Genomic DNA, 16,640 nt, shown 5'->3' with positions numbered 1-16,640 from the left:
TCCTTTTCAAATTACTAGATGCATTTATTATTTTTTTCCTAAACATGCCCCTAATTAATACTACTAACTTGTCTTGAAATATATAAAGTCAAATTTAATACACATACAAACAAAGGACAATTTGCTAATATTAACACACAAAATAGACACATTAATTACACTAACAACTTTTCTTAAGAAATGTGAAAAAGGCAAAGGGGAATTACATATAGGGACGGAGGGAGTATTTGTTTCAATGCAAAACGGAAATAATTAAATCAGATTTTTTTCAAGTAAAATAGTTAAATTAGATATAAATAATGTTACTTGGGTGGAAGACAGATAAATAAAATAAATATAATTATTATTATCACAAATAAATTGTTAAAAAAATTCTTAAAATATCTCTAATATAATAAGAAAATATCAATTCAATTGTTCTTCTCGTCAAAAGATAGAGTAAGATATACCCATAGATCTATGAAAGAAAAATATGACTAACATATACCCATAGATGAACTAAACATTCATCCTAAGACAGTAAAATGAATCAGTGGCATCCCAATATTTCTTAGATCATCTTTTAGAGGAAACAGTAGCATCCTAATAGTAAGACGAATCACACCATTAGAATATATAATTTGACAAATATATTTAAACCAGGAAAACATTTAAACCATACTACACTAACTATTTAGCACACCGACACTATAAATTGAAGGTATGCCTTAGTGTCGGACACGTTTCGTGTCTAACACCAACACGTTTCATGTTTGACACAAACATGTTTAGTTGCATTTTATCACTTACATTGTCTCATATTATTATTGGTGTCTTGTTGTGTCCAATATCCGTGTTTGTATCGGTGCTTCATGGTATACTAATAATTTTTTAGTGGACGGAAGAACAATATGTTCTTGAACTATGAAATAATAACAATATTGCATCTGGTTCAATATAGCATTGCTCAAACTAAAGTTGAACAATATAGCTTCTATAACTTAAAGCCTTCCTCTATCTAGAGTGTAAAAATAAAATGTAGTGAAAAAATGTGAGAATGAGGAATAAATCAAGAGGGAGTCGTGAAGGATTGTAGGTGGTAACATCTTGGAAGTTGGAACGTAGAAGGATGTGGCATAATTATGAGTACGTGACATATAATGTATGATCGTCAACTAATGAATTTGAAAACAAGGTTGAAAATGCATGAAATATGTCTGTAGGGAATGGAGAGAAAAGTTCTTTAGAAGATAAAGGTGGTGTTAGAGATTTATTACAGGTCGAAGGGGAAGAGTGGAAACGGAACTTAATTGGTACTGATGTTAAATAGGTCTGGTCTAGAGGCGTATATTTGGTTAAATTGAAGCATATGTGTTAATTATGGAGGGATTGGTGAATCAAGATCTTAGGAATTATGTTGCGTGGAACGGAGCTAGTGATATTGGTATGGATATTATTTGAACATAAGATACAAACAAAGGATAATTTACTTAAAAGAGGTGTCTTTAAACGAAGCTCGGACTGGTTTGCTCAAATGGATGTGGAGTGGAGGAAAATGCGGCACATTTGTTTTTTGAATGTCAAGTTAGTATCTTAATTTGTATAGATATTGTTGTGGCTGAATATATCCCCCAGCGTTACAGAATTATGCGCGCGGTGTTGCATTTTCCATAGTTTGCTGAACCGATTGGTGGAGGCAGGGTCCGAATCAAAAGATTCATTGTTATTTGGTTCATGTGTATTTGGTTGTTGTGGAAAGGACATAACAAGTTGATTTTTAAGAACAAAGGCAGAATATTTAAAATTCTGTCTTGGAAAATGGAAATGGATAAAAGGTAAGGTGAGCGGCTTCAACTATCATCTCAGTCAATGGATTAGACAACAGTTGAATCATGTAGGGTCTACCGGGCGCTGATCTTTTTGTATCAGTTGTTCCGTAGCTTCTCTGTTAGTCTGAATCAGGTAATTTGTTTTAGTGTTAGGAGGCATCTAGGGAGATGATTGTGTGAACACAGTCAATGAGTTATTTCTGTTCATCACGGGTGGTAGAAATTCAGTAAATTTGGTGTAGTCCTATTTCAAGGACTGGTGTGGTCTATCTTTTAAGTTAGTTGATTTGCAAGAGTTGAATGGGGCATTGGAGCTGGTTTCTTTGATGTACTGTTTGATCGTGGTAAAAGTAAAAGTAAAAGTAAAAGTTTTGATCATGGTATCACTTGGAAGATATATGTTCTTTTCATGAATGGAGAATTATGATCATTTTTTCTGCTGGTAAATGTAGCGTGGATACAGTTGAGCTTATTATTATTATTATTATTATTATAGGTGTACATATTTCCAACAATTTTGCAATTTTGGTTCAGAGAATAGGATTGGTTGATTTCAACTAATTTTTGTGTGAGATTGATCGGTGCTTATTTAGAAAACAAAGTTGGATTTGTACTTGGTCATTTAAGTTGTTCAACCTTGTGTAGATCCTAATTGCTTCAACTTGTATCTTTGAGAATTATAGTGGTGGTCTCTTTAATTCACATGCCTCTTTCTTTTGGATTGTAATTTTATACACTCAAAGTATTTCTTGTGCTTTGGAGGTGTTTTTTTTAATGAACTTGTCCTTTAAAATATTGGATTCAAACTATCCACCAATTATATTGAAGTAACTTTATTCAACCCCAGTTCAATCTCAAGTATAATGTTGATTTAGATGAGTGAATATATGATAAAATGAGACACAAATGAATATATTAAAGAGAATCAACTTGTATGACAAAATAATTTACATGTCATAATTATTGTAATTAGTCTTATATGACAAACTAAGACATGTCCTAAATATGTTAGCATTTTTTGGCTACCACATATAATTAATTTGTAGTACTCTATAAATATTATTAAATAAAATGAATATGTTTGGGATGTGAGCGATTTTAGGCCTGGTTGCACTTGTTTCTCTCTGACATTCCTCGATTAAAAGTGGACATTGAATGATTTCTAAGGTCCGTAAGTTGGTAAGATGTGGCATTTCTTCAGGCAGATCTACGTACCAAACGATAGCATCCGGACACTTTAAGATGCTGAAGTGATGAGATGTTGCATATCCAATCTGGTAATGCATTTAGACCATGACACCATTTAAATGTGATTTTTGGAGGGAAGGAAGACAGTTGAGGTCATCTTTAAACCACATTTCAATTACTTGAAATTGTCGACTTGAAAGATCGTAAAAGATAAGATTCTCCAGAGAAGTAAGATTTTTAAACCAATCCTTCGGGGCTTTTTCCATACCCAAATTGATATTAATAATTTCCAAGGATTTGAGCATGGAAAGAGGAGGGAAGCCATTTGAATATTGTGACTCTCCTATATTTAAGCCCTCCCTTTATCTACACGTTGCTTCACTCTCGTCCATATTACCAATAATACCACCAAGTAACAAATAATAATAACAACAACAACAACAACAACAATAATAATAATATTTGATGGCTGAAAATGTTTTTTTACAGTAATATTACCCTTTAGCATATGATCTTTCATTAAGAGAAATGATATTTGAATATCCATTTTGTGACATCTTTTGTGACAACTTTTTCTCTCATACTCACATTATTTTTTACTTTATATTTCTATTGCTTTGATTTTCATACAAATAGCTATTTTTTCTTTGTAAATTATGGTTGTCCCATAAGTTGTCAACTAAATAGTTGTTCATATAACACTCATCTTCTATAAAGTCCAAGTGGACCAACCCATTGTTGACAATGACTAACAATGTTTTTTTTTTAAAGGGAATGGTTAATAATGTTTTTATTCTCAACAAAAAAAAGTAAAAATGGATATGTTGCCATGATGTACTAATCCATTACTACAATACAACGGGGCAACATATCTGTCATCTCCTTCACTCAATGATCCAATTAATGTAGGCATGTCCTAATCCATTCACACACAGCACAACACTAGCAGTCCCTTTTCGCCACACATTTTGGGACAATGAGATCAAAGCATCAGTTAGACAGTTGCCATGACACAGACATAACACTATGTAACTCAAATTGTTGTAAAATATTAACTGAATAGCAAGATTAACAAAATATAAAAAGGAAAAATGTATGTAAAAATATGAACCATGCCGGAATGCCAAAATTCCGTCATATAGACGTGGGATTGCGACCTATCGTGTCACCATAACAGGTTGCACTTCACAAATTTCCTTTGGTAGCTAACACAAAATATTCCACACCATGGTGCTGCAATGATCATTAGTGATGCAGTTTTATACCTTATGTCCTTAAAAAATTCTCATGGAAGCTTTCAATGACTTAGGAAAGGTGTTTAACGACATCCAATTACAACTATTAAGTTGGTTTTCATATATGCCTTTGCTTTAGTAGTTCAGAATTTGTATAATTTTAGCAAAACTGCACTAGGTGATTTATTTTGATTTAAAGTTTCAAACAAGTTTTTTTTTTTTTGTGTCAAAATATTCATTTCTCTAAATCTTAAAAACTTAGAACAATTTCAATTTTAGTTTACTTCAGTTATAAATTTCTGTATATGATCATTGATTTATATAAATCAGTTCACCAATCAGTACCAGTACAATTAGACATTCTTTGACAGTATAGAGGTCACAGTTTTGGATTTAACAAAAATAACATGTCACTTTTCATGGATTGCATATTTTAACAACCATTATGATGTAATTTAGATGCTGTTTTGATGATTTGAAAATTTAAGGTATCTTTTTTAATGGTCAAGCAAGACTTTTGGTAACAACATAGAAGAAAAATGAAGTTTTGACCGTGATTGTTGACGTTTTCGAACATAAAGAACTATCTCGATATGAAAAATGATTAATTTGATACGAAAGAATGATAAAGGACTTGTTTGAAATCATTAAATTAAGTTAAATGATTAAGATGCAGAATGTTGGGGACAAAAGTGTCAAGAGCTTGAGCTAAATGTTCCTAAGATGAGAATTTTTCATACTGTGGTAATGATTAACATGCCTTCGACAATTATGGCAGTTTTTGTTTTTGTCCGTTGTTTGGATAATTTTGTTTTATTTTGTGGTTCTTATTTTGGCAGTTGTTAATCCGGCATGAGTACAACTTGTACTCCTTTTTTCTTGTATCTCATTGTACTCTTGTTTCCCTTATTAAGAAAAAAATAACAAAATCAAAACTACGATATTGGTTTAGCGATACGAGAAAACAAATAGAAACACAAATTAGACGAGTTAATCAGATAACGAGAAACACAAAATATGACAATTTGCAATAGCATTGTTTGATCCATGTAGAATGGAGTGATATAAATCTAAATAAAGGTACCTTTTGTTGTAAGTTTTAACAGATCAGAATGGAGTTTTTAAGTCATTGTTTTTATAACAAAAGAAAGTATGAACTAGGTTGAAATTGCATGAAATACTTTTTTAAGCCAAAACTCTTGTCCTTCCAAAAAAATTGGATTCAAAATACACAATTTCATGTACCTGGATTCCAACTATATATCCATCCACTAATTAACAATATTTCTTCTTCCTAACAAAACAAGGAAATTCACCAATCATCATTCCAGAAATCATCAAAAGCTTTAACTGTAACGAATATCGAGGCCTAACTCAAACTCATCCTTACAAAACCGGCTTGTACGTTGAGGAGTGCCTCCTCTTTATAAACTCTTAACATCTTTGGTGATCACAAAAGAAGACAGAAGCAAATCATCAAAACAGCCTGCTGCACCATCTTCACACATCTCCTCCATGCATGCTTCCGTTTCTTTTGTTGAGCAAGCAAGCTTGTATAACTCTACAGCATGTATTTTCTTAACACAAGCAAACATAAGTCTTCTACGTCCAAAAAATAACTTAAATCAGTATTATAATCCATATAAATCTTAGAATATATTATTTTCAACAATATAGAAGAAAATGGCATACAACTAGCGCTATTGCCAATAGAAGTAGAAAAACTGGAAAGAAATAAGATAATAACTAAATGAATGATAGTATGTCTTTTATCTTCTTCAAAAAAAAAATGATCTGCCTTTTATGCATTTTTATAGAATTATGTGAAAAGGCATACTTTCGAAAAACAAGAAAACCAAACAACAGAGACAAAAAAATACTAAATTTTTTTATTAAGAAGATAAGTGTACCTTTCTGTTGCAAATCACTTCATGATTATGTTTGGGATGTGAGCAATTTTAGACCAAATTGCACTTGTTTCTGTCTGGCATTCTTCAACTAAAAGTGGACATTTAATGAATTCTAAGGTGCATAAGTTAGTAAGACGAGGCATTCCTTGTGGCAGCAAAGCTAAATCTCTGCAGTTGATCATCTCTATATGATTCAGTGATGAGAGGTTGCATATCCAATCTGGTAATGCCTTTAGATGAAAACAATTATAAAAGTTGATTTTTTTTAGGGAAGGAAGATAGATGAAGTCATCTTTAAACCACGTCTCAATTACTTCAAATTGTTGACTTGAAAGAAAGAAAAATTCAAGATTCTCAAGAGAAGTGAGATTTTGCAACCAACTCTTTGGGAGTTTTTTCACGTCTGAACTGAATTCGCCAATTTCTATGGATTTGAGCATGGAAAGAGGAGGGAAGCCAATCAAATATTGTGACATTGCTGTTGCTTCCAATATCTCCACACAGCACTCTGTCAATGATAATCTCTTCTTGATGTTTGGAAAAGTAGGCATGTGAGTCAACATTTGACACCCTCTAATTGCTAATTTAGATAGACAATGAAACTGAGGCAACAAGAGATCGTGTGAAGAATTAATATCATTGTAATCATCTCCCATTCTCTGCCATCCCCTCAGCTCGTGGCATTCCCAAAGTTTTAGGCTCTCCAAAGATGGGAAGAATGATTCGAGAAGAATAGGCTCCTCATAATATATGTACTCCAAATTATTAATGCAATGTAACTGAAGTGACCGAAGGAATGGAAGACGTTCCAATGGTGGGAGATATCGGAATCCTTGACAGTAACCAAGATGTATTTCAATAATATTTGTGAGTGAAGAAAGCCTTTCTGAAAAGATCACACCCTTGTACCGTTGTAGGCCCATTTTTCCAAATCCACCTCGTGTCTTGTCTCTATGGGTCCAGTTATAAACCTCAAGGTGTCTCAAATTGATTAATTTTGAGACAATTTTTGTAGAAAGTATAACTTCTTTAGCCAATGAGACTTTTATTGTTTGTAAACAGATTAGATTGCCTATAGATTTAGGAAGACATCCTAATTCATGACATGACAATAAATTAAGATATCTTAAATGCTTCAACTTTTCAATTAAGCCAGCTAGCTTACTCAAAAAAGAATCCCTCAGCTTCAAGACGCGTAAGAATTTGAAATTTGAAATAATTATCAATTCCTCTCTATCCAGTTTAATGTCGTCACAAGAAGAAAACATAATCAATGTTCTCAGCCTACTTGCATCGAGTGATTCCAACAAAAAAAATGCATCAAATTCTACTGATACATGCACAGGTCTTCCTATAAATCTTTTTGCCTTATTATCCAAGTAACAACAATCAGTGCCAGCTACTTGTGTTGCGAGATCATGCATTAAATCATGCATTTTAAAATCTTTTATATCACCATCTAGATTCAATTTTGCATCTTGGAAGAATGATTTCATCAAGAAAATATTCACGAATTGGTCACCAACATCTTCCATGCAGTGCTTTTCAACTGAACATTCAAGATAACCTTGTGCCATCCACATTTGAATCAACTCGTCCTTCTCAATTACCCAATCCTTAGGATATAAAGCACAATAAGCAAAGCATTGTTTCTGTTGAAATGACAAGTTTTGGTAACTCAATTTTAGAACCGGCAAAATGGTATCGTTATCCTCACACAATTTCCAAAATTCACCTTGTAAGACATCGACCCATTCCCTTTCTTCACTTTTATTTTGTAATATGCCTCCCAAAGATCTAATTGCTAATGGAACTCCTCTGCACTTTTTCACTATCTTCTTGCCAATTGACTCAAGAGTTTGATTCACTCCAATGGTATCATCCCCAAACGCAATCTTCTTTAACAAACCCCATGATTCTTCTGGAGTCAAACCATTCAAAACATAGGGCTCTCTTACACCCATTGTTTGTGCCACAGTTTTACTACGAGTTGTCACTAAAACCTTAGTGCCTTGAGCACCGCACATCAAATAAGTCCTCAATTGAGCCCATTTTTCAAAACTCTCGTTCCAAATGTCATCGAGGATTAAGAAAAATCTCTTACCATTTAAATTTTTGCAAAGTATAATTTGCAAGTTTTCAAGGGACAACTTATCATCAATTTTGCTATTGGTTAATGACTCAGCCATGTTCTTCACAATAGTTTTTACATCAAAGTTTTCAGAAACACATACCCACATACTTACTTCAAACAAATTTTGCACTTCTCCATCATTGTATACCAACTGAGCAAGAGTTGTCTTTCCTAAACCACCAATCCCAACAATAGCAACCAGGGAGACATTTTGGTTTCCATGTGGTTGTCTCAAAAGGTGTATAATCTCCTTTTTATCGTCTTCTCTTCCAATGATATCTGATTCTAACACAAAAGAACTAGTTTCCCTTCTTACATCGTTAGTTTTCTCAACCACCACAACATTGGAGTTAAGATTCAACACAGACATATCTTTCACAACATCATTAAAACTTTTTTGTATTTTTTCAATCTCATGAGCCATTTTACGGTGAAAAGCAGCTCTGCTTAGAGATAAGGAATGAAATACCTGTGTCACTTTGTTCTTATCAGCTTTATCTCTCTTTTGTATCATATCTTCAATAAGAAACTCATCTATCAAATCATCTGCAGGAAGAAGCACGTCGTTGAGCCTTCTTACCCAGTGTTGTACAGCATGGCTTTTCTCTTGTTTGTCTTCAGCATCAAGGAGCACAGCTCTAATAGATTCAATTGTGTTCTTAAGCCTTTCCAATTCATCCATCACACCATAAATCCGTCCAAATTCACAAAAGGCTGCAGAAGCCAACCTACGAAAACAAAAGTTTGAGCAAATAAAATCACAGTTTTCATTTTGACATCCCTTCTACAAATTTTAACAAAACTCATGAATCATGATAATAAAAGGTTGAAAATGAAGTCACCTATTAATGAGGCGTGCAGCAACAACGTATGGAATATGTTCAGTCATCCTTCAAAAAGAGACACACAAGACAAGGGCAAGCAGATGGATTAACAGGAAGATTGAAAATTTTGCAGTTTGATAATTGCAATCAATACGTAGGAAAAACAATATTGATGGACCAAGGGAAGTTACCAGTAATTTACAAATGAAGTCGTCGCTTATCTACATGTTGCATCAATAATAATATAATATCGTCCATATGACCAATATAATATTATCTCAATCAATGAAAAGTCGGAATGAGTAAAAAAAAAAAAAATGAAGGAACAATAACCAAAGAATTAGTCTCTCTTCCAAAATAATTGACTTTGACTATGTGCATTATTCAACATATTTTGACCATATTTTTTTATTATTATATAAAGACAAATGAAAACATATAAAATATTTGTCAAACAAATAAACATGTTAAAGAAAACAGTCATCCTCTCTTAAAAAACAATCATTCTACATTTTCTTTTCTTTCTATCTCTCTTATCCTCAAATCACTTATTTATCATATCAGTCTTTTATTATAATAGTCTAATTGTTTTTATTTGTAACAAAGAAATAAATAATATAGTGAAAAAAGTACTATTATATTAGTAGAATTCAAGGTGTCCCGTGTTTGGACTTGAATAATTCATACAAGAGGTACAAAGGATCAATCCCAGATGATAATTGTTCCAAAGGATCTTGTACCCCAAAGGGTTAGCACAGAGGAACCAAAGTGTCGACACAGATGATGCATTGGTTCACTAATATAGTGTACAGTTGTTGTAATGTATATATTGTATATTAGCACAAGTTGTTGATTGACAACTATTAGATAGTTGTGTCTAGCTAGAAGTTAGTTGGATAAGATTGAGTCAGTTAGAGATTAACCCGATTATGTTGTTTACTTGCGAGTCAAATAATCATAGATAATTAAAGCTTTGCATTGTGTATAAAAGGAGAACACTAGAATACAATTGCATATGTATAACGAGTGAATACTTGTACACATATTATTCTCTGTTGAATGAAGTTGTTACATTCAATAATCACTTTTCCCCTTTTCTCTCTAATCTCAAATCTCTCTTCTCTCTCTTTCACTTTTGTTTTCATAATTTCACTTGAATTTTATCTCAAATTAGAAGCTTAACCCAACGTCTCACATGTAACTTGTAAGTGTCGTGTTTCATTAGTTTCCAGTCTTAAATTCTTAACCATTCATTTTTAAAATATATTTGCGACAACTCATCTCAATATATGCCACATACTTCCAAATTTGCCAAGTCACCTATATTCTGATGTGACTCATTCCAAAACATGCTATGATCTATGTTCTACTTTCATTCTTCTTTGTTTCACTAAAATTTAATTTTTCTGAATTTTTAGTACTCATAATAGAGAATTTTGATTATTTTTTACAATTAAATGTAAAAAAATTAGTATGATTTTTATAAACAATAAAATGATGTTTTTTCTTATGAAATGATAATTTCTAAAATATAAATATCAACAAATAGCTCTTTATTTCATACAAATGATAGTTAATTTATAGATTTACGAAGCAAGAGTACCGGTACACCTTAAATATCAACAAATAACTCTTTATTTCACTTGCCAATGTGCTCACATTTTATACGTTACCAAATATAATTCCAATGCATCTTCTAGCTAGGAAAACGCTAAATGTGTTGTATCTTTCATATGACCAAAGTTTACCCACTTGATATAGTTGTATAATATTTTGAATAATATTCTAAAAAATAAACGTTATTTTTAATTAACTACTTATTAATAATTCCCTCAAAAATTAACTACTTATTAATGAATGTTGAATGTTAGAATACATCATAAGACACAAATAATCTCTAATTGCTCAAAAAAAGAAAAGAAATAATCTCTAATACCGGGGAATGTGAGTCCTCCAAAGATTTACATTCTCTTCATTGTATATTTTAATTTGTCAATTTGCATGGATTAACAAATAATCACTAATACCGGGTAAGGTTAATAGTATACTATAACAATATAATTTGTATGGATTGTATTTTGTCAACAATGATTCAAAAATATATTTACCATTTATGCTTGACTATATCTTACTCTAACAACAAAAAGTACATATTTTAAAAGCATATATCAATATTTTGGACTCAAATTTCCTCAAAAAAATATTTTGCTCTCAAATATATATATATGAAATTTTACCGCACAACGCGTGTGTTATCGTCTAGTTTATTATTGAATTCACCATGATGGTCAAAAAGTATTGCTTCATCCTAAGTGCCTCCTTGTTACGTAATCTAAGCCATTGTATAATTTCAATTCAAGAGTTTTCTCATTAAACATTTAACTTCTATAATTTATGAGCTTGAATTGTTGAATCACTATAGAGCCAACTATCATAACTGAAAGATAAGTCTAACTGAATATAGTTCAGTTAGTGAAAATCATAAAAAATTAATATTATTAGAAAATTATGATTGTATATACATTTTTTAGATCGTTTATTTTTTTCCCCTTAGAAAATCGAGTATTTCTATATCCGTAAGGCCTAGCACAATTGGTTATACCGACATTGTTAGAATGGATATCTTTCTTGGTGTTCCAAGTTCAAACCTGGGATTTTCAATTTCCTGTGAAGCATGGACTAAGATGCGGAGTGAAATTACAATAAAAGAGCTCTTGTTTTAAATTCCAACAAAAGCCAGTGTGAAAAAGAGAAGAATAAAAATTTACAATTTAAATTAGTTTTTCTTCTATTACATTTAGAGTAAATGCCAGAACAAATAAACGCTCAAGATATTTAGAGTATGAACAGAATCTAAGAGTGATAATGCATTTTTTGAGGTTAGAAAGAAAATCAATCTATCAGGACATTGCTGCATTTTCAACAAAGCCGTTAACAAATAATGTAATCCATTTACTTCTGCAGGGATGGAAGATAGTTGAACTCTTTCATAAACCAAATTCCAATTTCCTGAAATGTCTGATTTGGAAGCTTCATAAAACTAAGATGCTCAAGAGAAGATAGATTCCGCACCCAATTTTTCGGGAGTTTTTTGGCATCCAAGTAAATTTTGCCAAGGGTCAAGTCTTTTAGCATGGCAAGAGGAGGGAATTCAATCGAACATTTTGAAATTACCATGTTCAATGTTGCTTCCAATGTCTCCACATTAGAACCATAGAATTTCAATATCTTATTAAGGTATGGAAAACCAGGCATGCAAGTCAACATTCGACGTTTAATGATTATTAAATTAGAAAGACATGGACGAAAGGGAGGGATGGAGAGATTTTGTGAATGTAAAGAGTTATCATCATTGACATCATCACTCATCTTCCACCATCCCCTCAGCTTATTGCATTTCCATATAAAGAGACTCTTCAAATATGGGAAGAATGATGTTTCAGGCGAACAAGGCTCTTCATAATATATGTACTCCAATTCATGAAGGGAACGTATAGTGATAGACTTAAGGAACAAAAGACATTCCATTGGTGGGAGGTACTTCAAACCTTTACAATCATAGTTTAGTGATTTCAACAATATTTGCAAGTGAAAAAATCCAATTAGTAAAAATTGCACCCTTGTATCCTCTCCCATGCCCAATTTTCTAAATCTAGATGCTTTAAATTGATTAACTTTGAGACATCTTCTGTAGAAATTTCAACTTCTTTACATGCCTTCAATATTAGTCTTTCCAATCAAACAAGATTGCTTACGGATTTGGAGAGACTTCCCAATCTTTCACAGTCACGTAAGCTAAGATATCTTAAATGCTTCAATTTTTTCAAATGAATTACACAACTTACTCAAAGAACAATGTGGAAGCTTCAATACACATAAGTATTTGAATTTTGATATAACAAACAACTCCTTCTCGTTCATACTCTCTGAATTGTTGGACAGCAAAATCAAAGTTCGCATCTTTCTTGCATTCAATGACTCCATCAATTTCCCTGAACTACGGATAAACATGCAAGGGAAGAAATATAATGTTAATCCAAGAAATGTCTTTGTTTTGTATCTTAATTTCTTATGTATAATTAACTATGCACTGTATATCATTCTCAAGACCATTTTTTATAATAATCTTTACACTATGACAAAACCAAATGAATTGCTTTGCAGTATTAATAATAGATATCAAAATAATTAAATTTATTAAATCAAAGGGTGGTAGATGAAAGCTTACCTGTGATCTTCCTGGTCCAGCAAGCCATCTACGTGAAAGGGTTGTAACCCGAAATCTCATTTGTCCACTGTTATTCTGATAACTGAAGCGAAAAATCTGTGATGAGTGAGAAATATTTCAACCACATTACCACAAAAGACAACAGATTACTCAAAGGCGCACTAAGATAGTTTTCATACTAAGTCAGGAATTGGAAGTAAAATTGATTGCTTGTGGATTGCATTGTAGCGTCTAGAGTTTCCTTCCTCACAATGTCAAAAAACAGGTATCTATAATGGAAACATCAATCTATAAAGATGTTTCTGATGCTTTTGTGGAATCATTAGAAGTTTCTACTGTTGAAACCTGTAGCACCATTTGGAAAATGTTTTGTAAGTAGAGATATTAGTTCTTTAAGAATTGGAGCAGATGTTCCTTCCATTGATCTAGTGTGCAGAATGAGAACGTGCTTTGGAATATTATTGGGGCTAAATCAATGGTTCGTATTAATGATAAGGCTGTGATTTGTTTGGATATTGTGGATGCTGGATGTGATTTTGCAAAAGCAGCTCAAGTTGATTTTACCTCCTGTGTGTAGAACTTAATTATTCACATTCAGAACTAATTATACTATTGTACCATTTTATGTTTTACGATTTGTGAATCGTGTGACCATAGATTGGACAACCGTTGTATTATCTGGGGTCCTATTTCAAGGACTGGTTTGGTCTATTTTTAAGTTAGTTGATCTATTGGAGTTGAATGGGGCATTGGAGCTAGTTTCTTTGACGTGGAATTGGGGTAACCTGCAACTTTTAGTAGGTAATTGGAGTTGGTTTCAGATTTGGAAGTAGGACTGATATCATAGTTTATGTGATCAGCATTCAAGTATCCGAAGATTATAAGCTTGTTGAGGCAATCACATGAAAATCGACAAGTTTCCCTCCTTATATTGTTAGTTTTCTCAACCACCACAACATTGGAGTTAAGATTCAACACAGACATATCTTTCACAACATCGTTAATTTTTTTTTGTATTTTTTCAATCTCAAGAGCCATTTTACGGCGAAAAGCAGCTCTGCTTAGAGATAAGGAATGGAATACCTGTGTCACTTTGTTCTTATAAGCTTTATCCCGTTTGTGTATCATATCTTCAATAAGAAACTCATCTATCAAATCATCTGCAGGAAGAAGAATGTCGTTGAGCCTTCTTACCCAGACTTGTACAGCATGACTTTTCTCTTGTTTCTCCTCAGCATCAAGGAGTACAGCTCTGATGACTTCAATTGTGTTCTTAAGTCTTTCTAATTCATCCATCACATTATTAATCCGTCCAAATTCACGTAAGGCAACAGAAGCCAACCTATGTAAATAAAATATTCAGCAAACAAGCTAGTGTTGTGTGTGTGTGTATATATTGAGGTATTAATTTACACCTACTTAAAAACATTGAAGAGTAGATTAGCAACTTAAATCTACCTAAGAAGTAACTTAGCAACATACACCCACTTAATTATTTATTTATATCCACCTTGTTAGTTATTTACACACACTTTCATCGTTCCGAATATTGTTTTCTTAAAAATTTATCTCCCGTGTTACGGTTACATGTTTTTAAATCTTGTACGTTACCCACGTTAGTGTTTTGTTCTTCTAACATTTTTTAGCACATTAACTTTTTTTTTTTTGTTTGAAAGTCGGGCGGATCTACATCATGACCATGTGTGGCTACACATGAATTTTTTTTTAAAAAAGAATAAAAAATTAACGACCGAATTTTCAGTTGGTAAGGCATGAAAATCGGCCGGTATGTCGCTATTAACTTTAGTGACTGAAAATTCAGTCGCTAAAATATAAAATATTGAAAATCGATCATTATTTCGGTTGCTACTTATTTAGCCACACTTGAAATGTATTCCCCCGTTGAAAGCATGTTAACTTCTTTTACTAACATGTATATTTCAAAAGAAAATTTATCAAGCAATAGCTTGATTGAAAACTGAAAGTAAGCTCAAATGAAATTAGGACAACATGAGAACTCATATGTTGCAACAAACTCATTAAAAATAAATAAATATTACATATATACCCATTATTTATTCTAAAGAAAGATTGGTTTATGGTAAAAAAACTAATGAGTAAACCACCAAATTAGTCCATGTCTTTGTAAGTCACTCTCAAGTTAGCCTCCCGGCTCTATTAATATTTCAAATTAGTCACTGTCTTTGTCAAAAGTTTCTCAATTAGGTCCCTCGTCATATGACAAAAACATAAAATAGAGACCTAATTGAGAAACATTTGACAAAGACAGGACTAGTTTGAAATATTAACAGAGTCAGGGACTAAATTGAGAGTGGCTTGCAGAGACAACAGGGACCAATTTGGTGGTTTACTCAAAACTAATAGGTGTAGGTTTAGGTCGTTGATTAACTCTATATATCATCTATTTATTTCTTCTATTTACTTTCATTTTTTCAAACCTCTTCTCTTCTCTCCTTCTCCTCTAAACTCGCAAACAAGGCCTTAGTATTTTTAGATGAGTGTAAATTAGTAGCATATATATAGTTGGTTTAACTAATTTAACTGGAAAAAAAAAAGTGTTGAAAATGAAATCACCTGTTAACGAGGCTTGTAGCAACACCGTATGGAATTTGTTCAGCCATCCTTCAAAAAGAGACACACAATGCAATTAGCAGATTAAGATTGTAAAATTTGGGGGGTTTGAGATTGGTTGTGACTTGTGAATGCAGGAAAAGTGGTATCCATACAACAAAATAAGTACCAAGGGAAGGCACACAAATGTAATAATCCTCAGCAGAAGTAAAAATAATAATAATGATGTTTCAACCTTGACTTGAAGGACCTCAAGTCGTCGCTGTGAGTTGTTGTTTATCTACACATTTGCATTAAAAAGTTACAGCATGAGTAAAGGAAAAGTAGGAAACGATAATAATGAAAAGTACTCTTGTTTGGTAGATATAAATAATGAAGTATAAATATCTTGTCTACTCTTGTTTGGTAGGTTTACGTAACCAAGCTTCTTACAATAACATTAGTAAATGAGATTTTATTTCAGAATTGTATAGGTTCTGATGTAATCATATTTGAGATAATGGTAATACAAAGTGAAATCACAGCTTTCAATCAAGATTTAAACAAAAAGTTATCTAAGTTATAGAAATATATCTCATTTTGTTAAACCAACCCTTGTTCGTACATGATACAACGAAAGTTATTGAAAGTTAAGTAGAATTTAGGATTAATTAAAAGAAAATGATTTTGATTTTGAACCATTTGGCTTTTAGATTCTTTTCTAATTGATAACTAGTTCATC

General features: G+C 32.3%; 1 protein-coding gene and 1 pseudogene across 8 annotated transcripts; both read right to left on the bottom strand.

The window, feature by feature from the left end:
- Positions 1-5,399: 5,399 nt before the first annotated feature.
- On the bottom strand, positions 5,400-16,117 carry LOC146896591 (disease resistance protein RGA2-like). 7 transcript variants are annotated; one of them, XM_085737625.1, is made up of 4 exons: positions 15,923-16,117; positions 14,411-14,669; positions 6,142-8,744; positions 5,400-5,833 (listed from the first exon to the last, which is right to left on the bottom strand). In XM_085737625.1, exons 1-3 carry the CDS (start codon positions 15,967-15,969, stop codon positions 6,156-6,158), a joined length of 2,895 nt encoding a protein of 964 aa, XP_085593751.1. In that variant the 5' UTR covers positions 15,970-16,117; the 3' UTR covers positions 5,400-5,833; positions 6,142-6,155. The 7 variants fall into 7 exon arrangements, with proteins under 7 accessions (XP_085593751.1, XP_085593749.1, XP_085593745.1 ...); XM_085737623.1 differs by lacking the exons at positions 14,411-14,669; positions 15,923-16,117 and adding exons at positions 9,118-9,165; positions 9,291-9,340 and having other exon boundaries at positions 6,142-9,003; XM_085737619.1 differs by lacking the exons at positions 14,411-14,669; positions 15,923-16,117 and adding exons at positions 9,118-9,165; positions 9,291-9,340 and having other exon boundaries at positions 5,400-5,830; positions 6,142-9,003.
- Positions 11,918-13,593, bottom strand: LOC146896592 (uncharacterized; annotated as a pseudogene). Its single transcript, XR_015023447.1, has 3 exons — positions 13,507-13,593; positions 13,328-13,409; positions 11,918-13,091 (listed from the first exon to the last, which is right to left on the bottom strand). The product of XR_015023447.1 is annotated as an uncharacterized LOC146896592 (transcript).
- Positions 16,118-16,640: the final 523 nt, after the last annotated feature.

This window comes from Medicago sativa, chromosome 8 (assembly GCF_051527215.1).
Source record: "Medicago sativa cultivar Bolivia chromosome 8, Bolivia_mono, whole genome shotgun sequence".
NCBI classification, from domain to species: Eukaryota; Viridiplantae; Streptophyta; class Magnoliopsida; order Fabales; family Fabaceae; genus Medicago; species Medicago sativa.
Note: the sequence above shows the minus strand (reverse complement) of the source record. Positions and strands in the feature narration are given on the sequence as shown.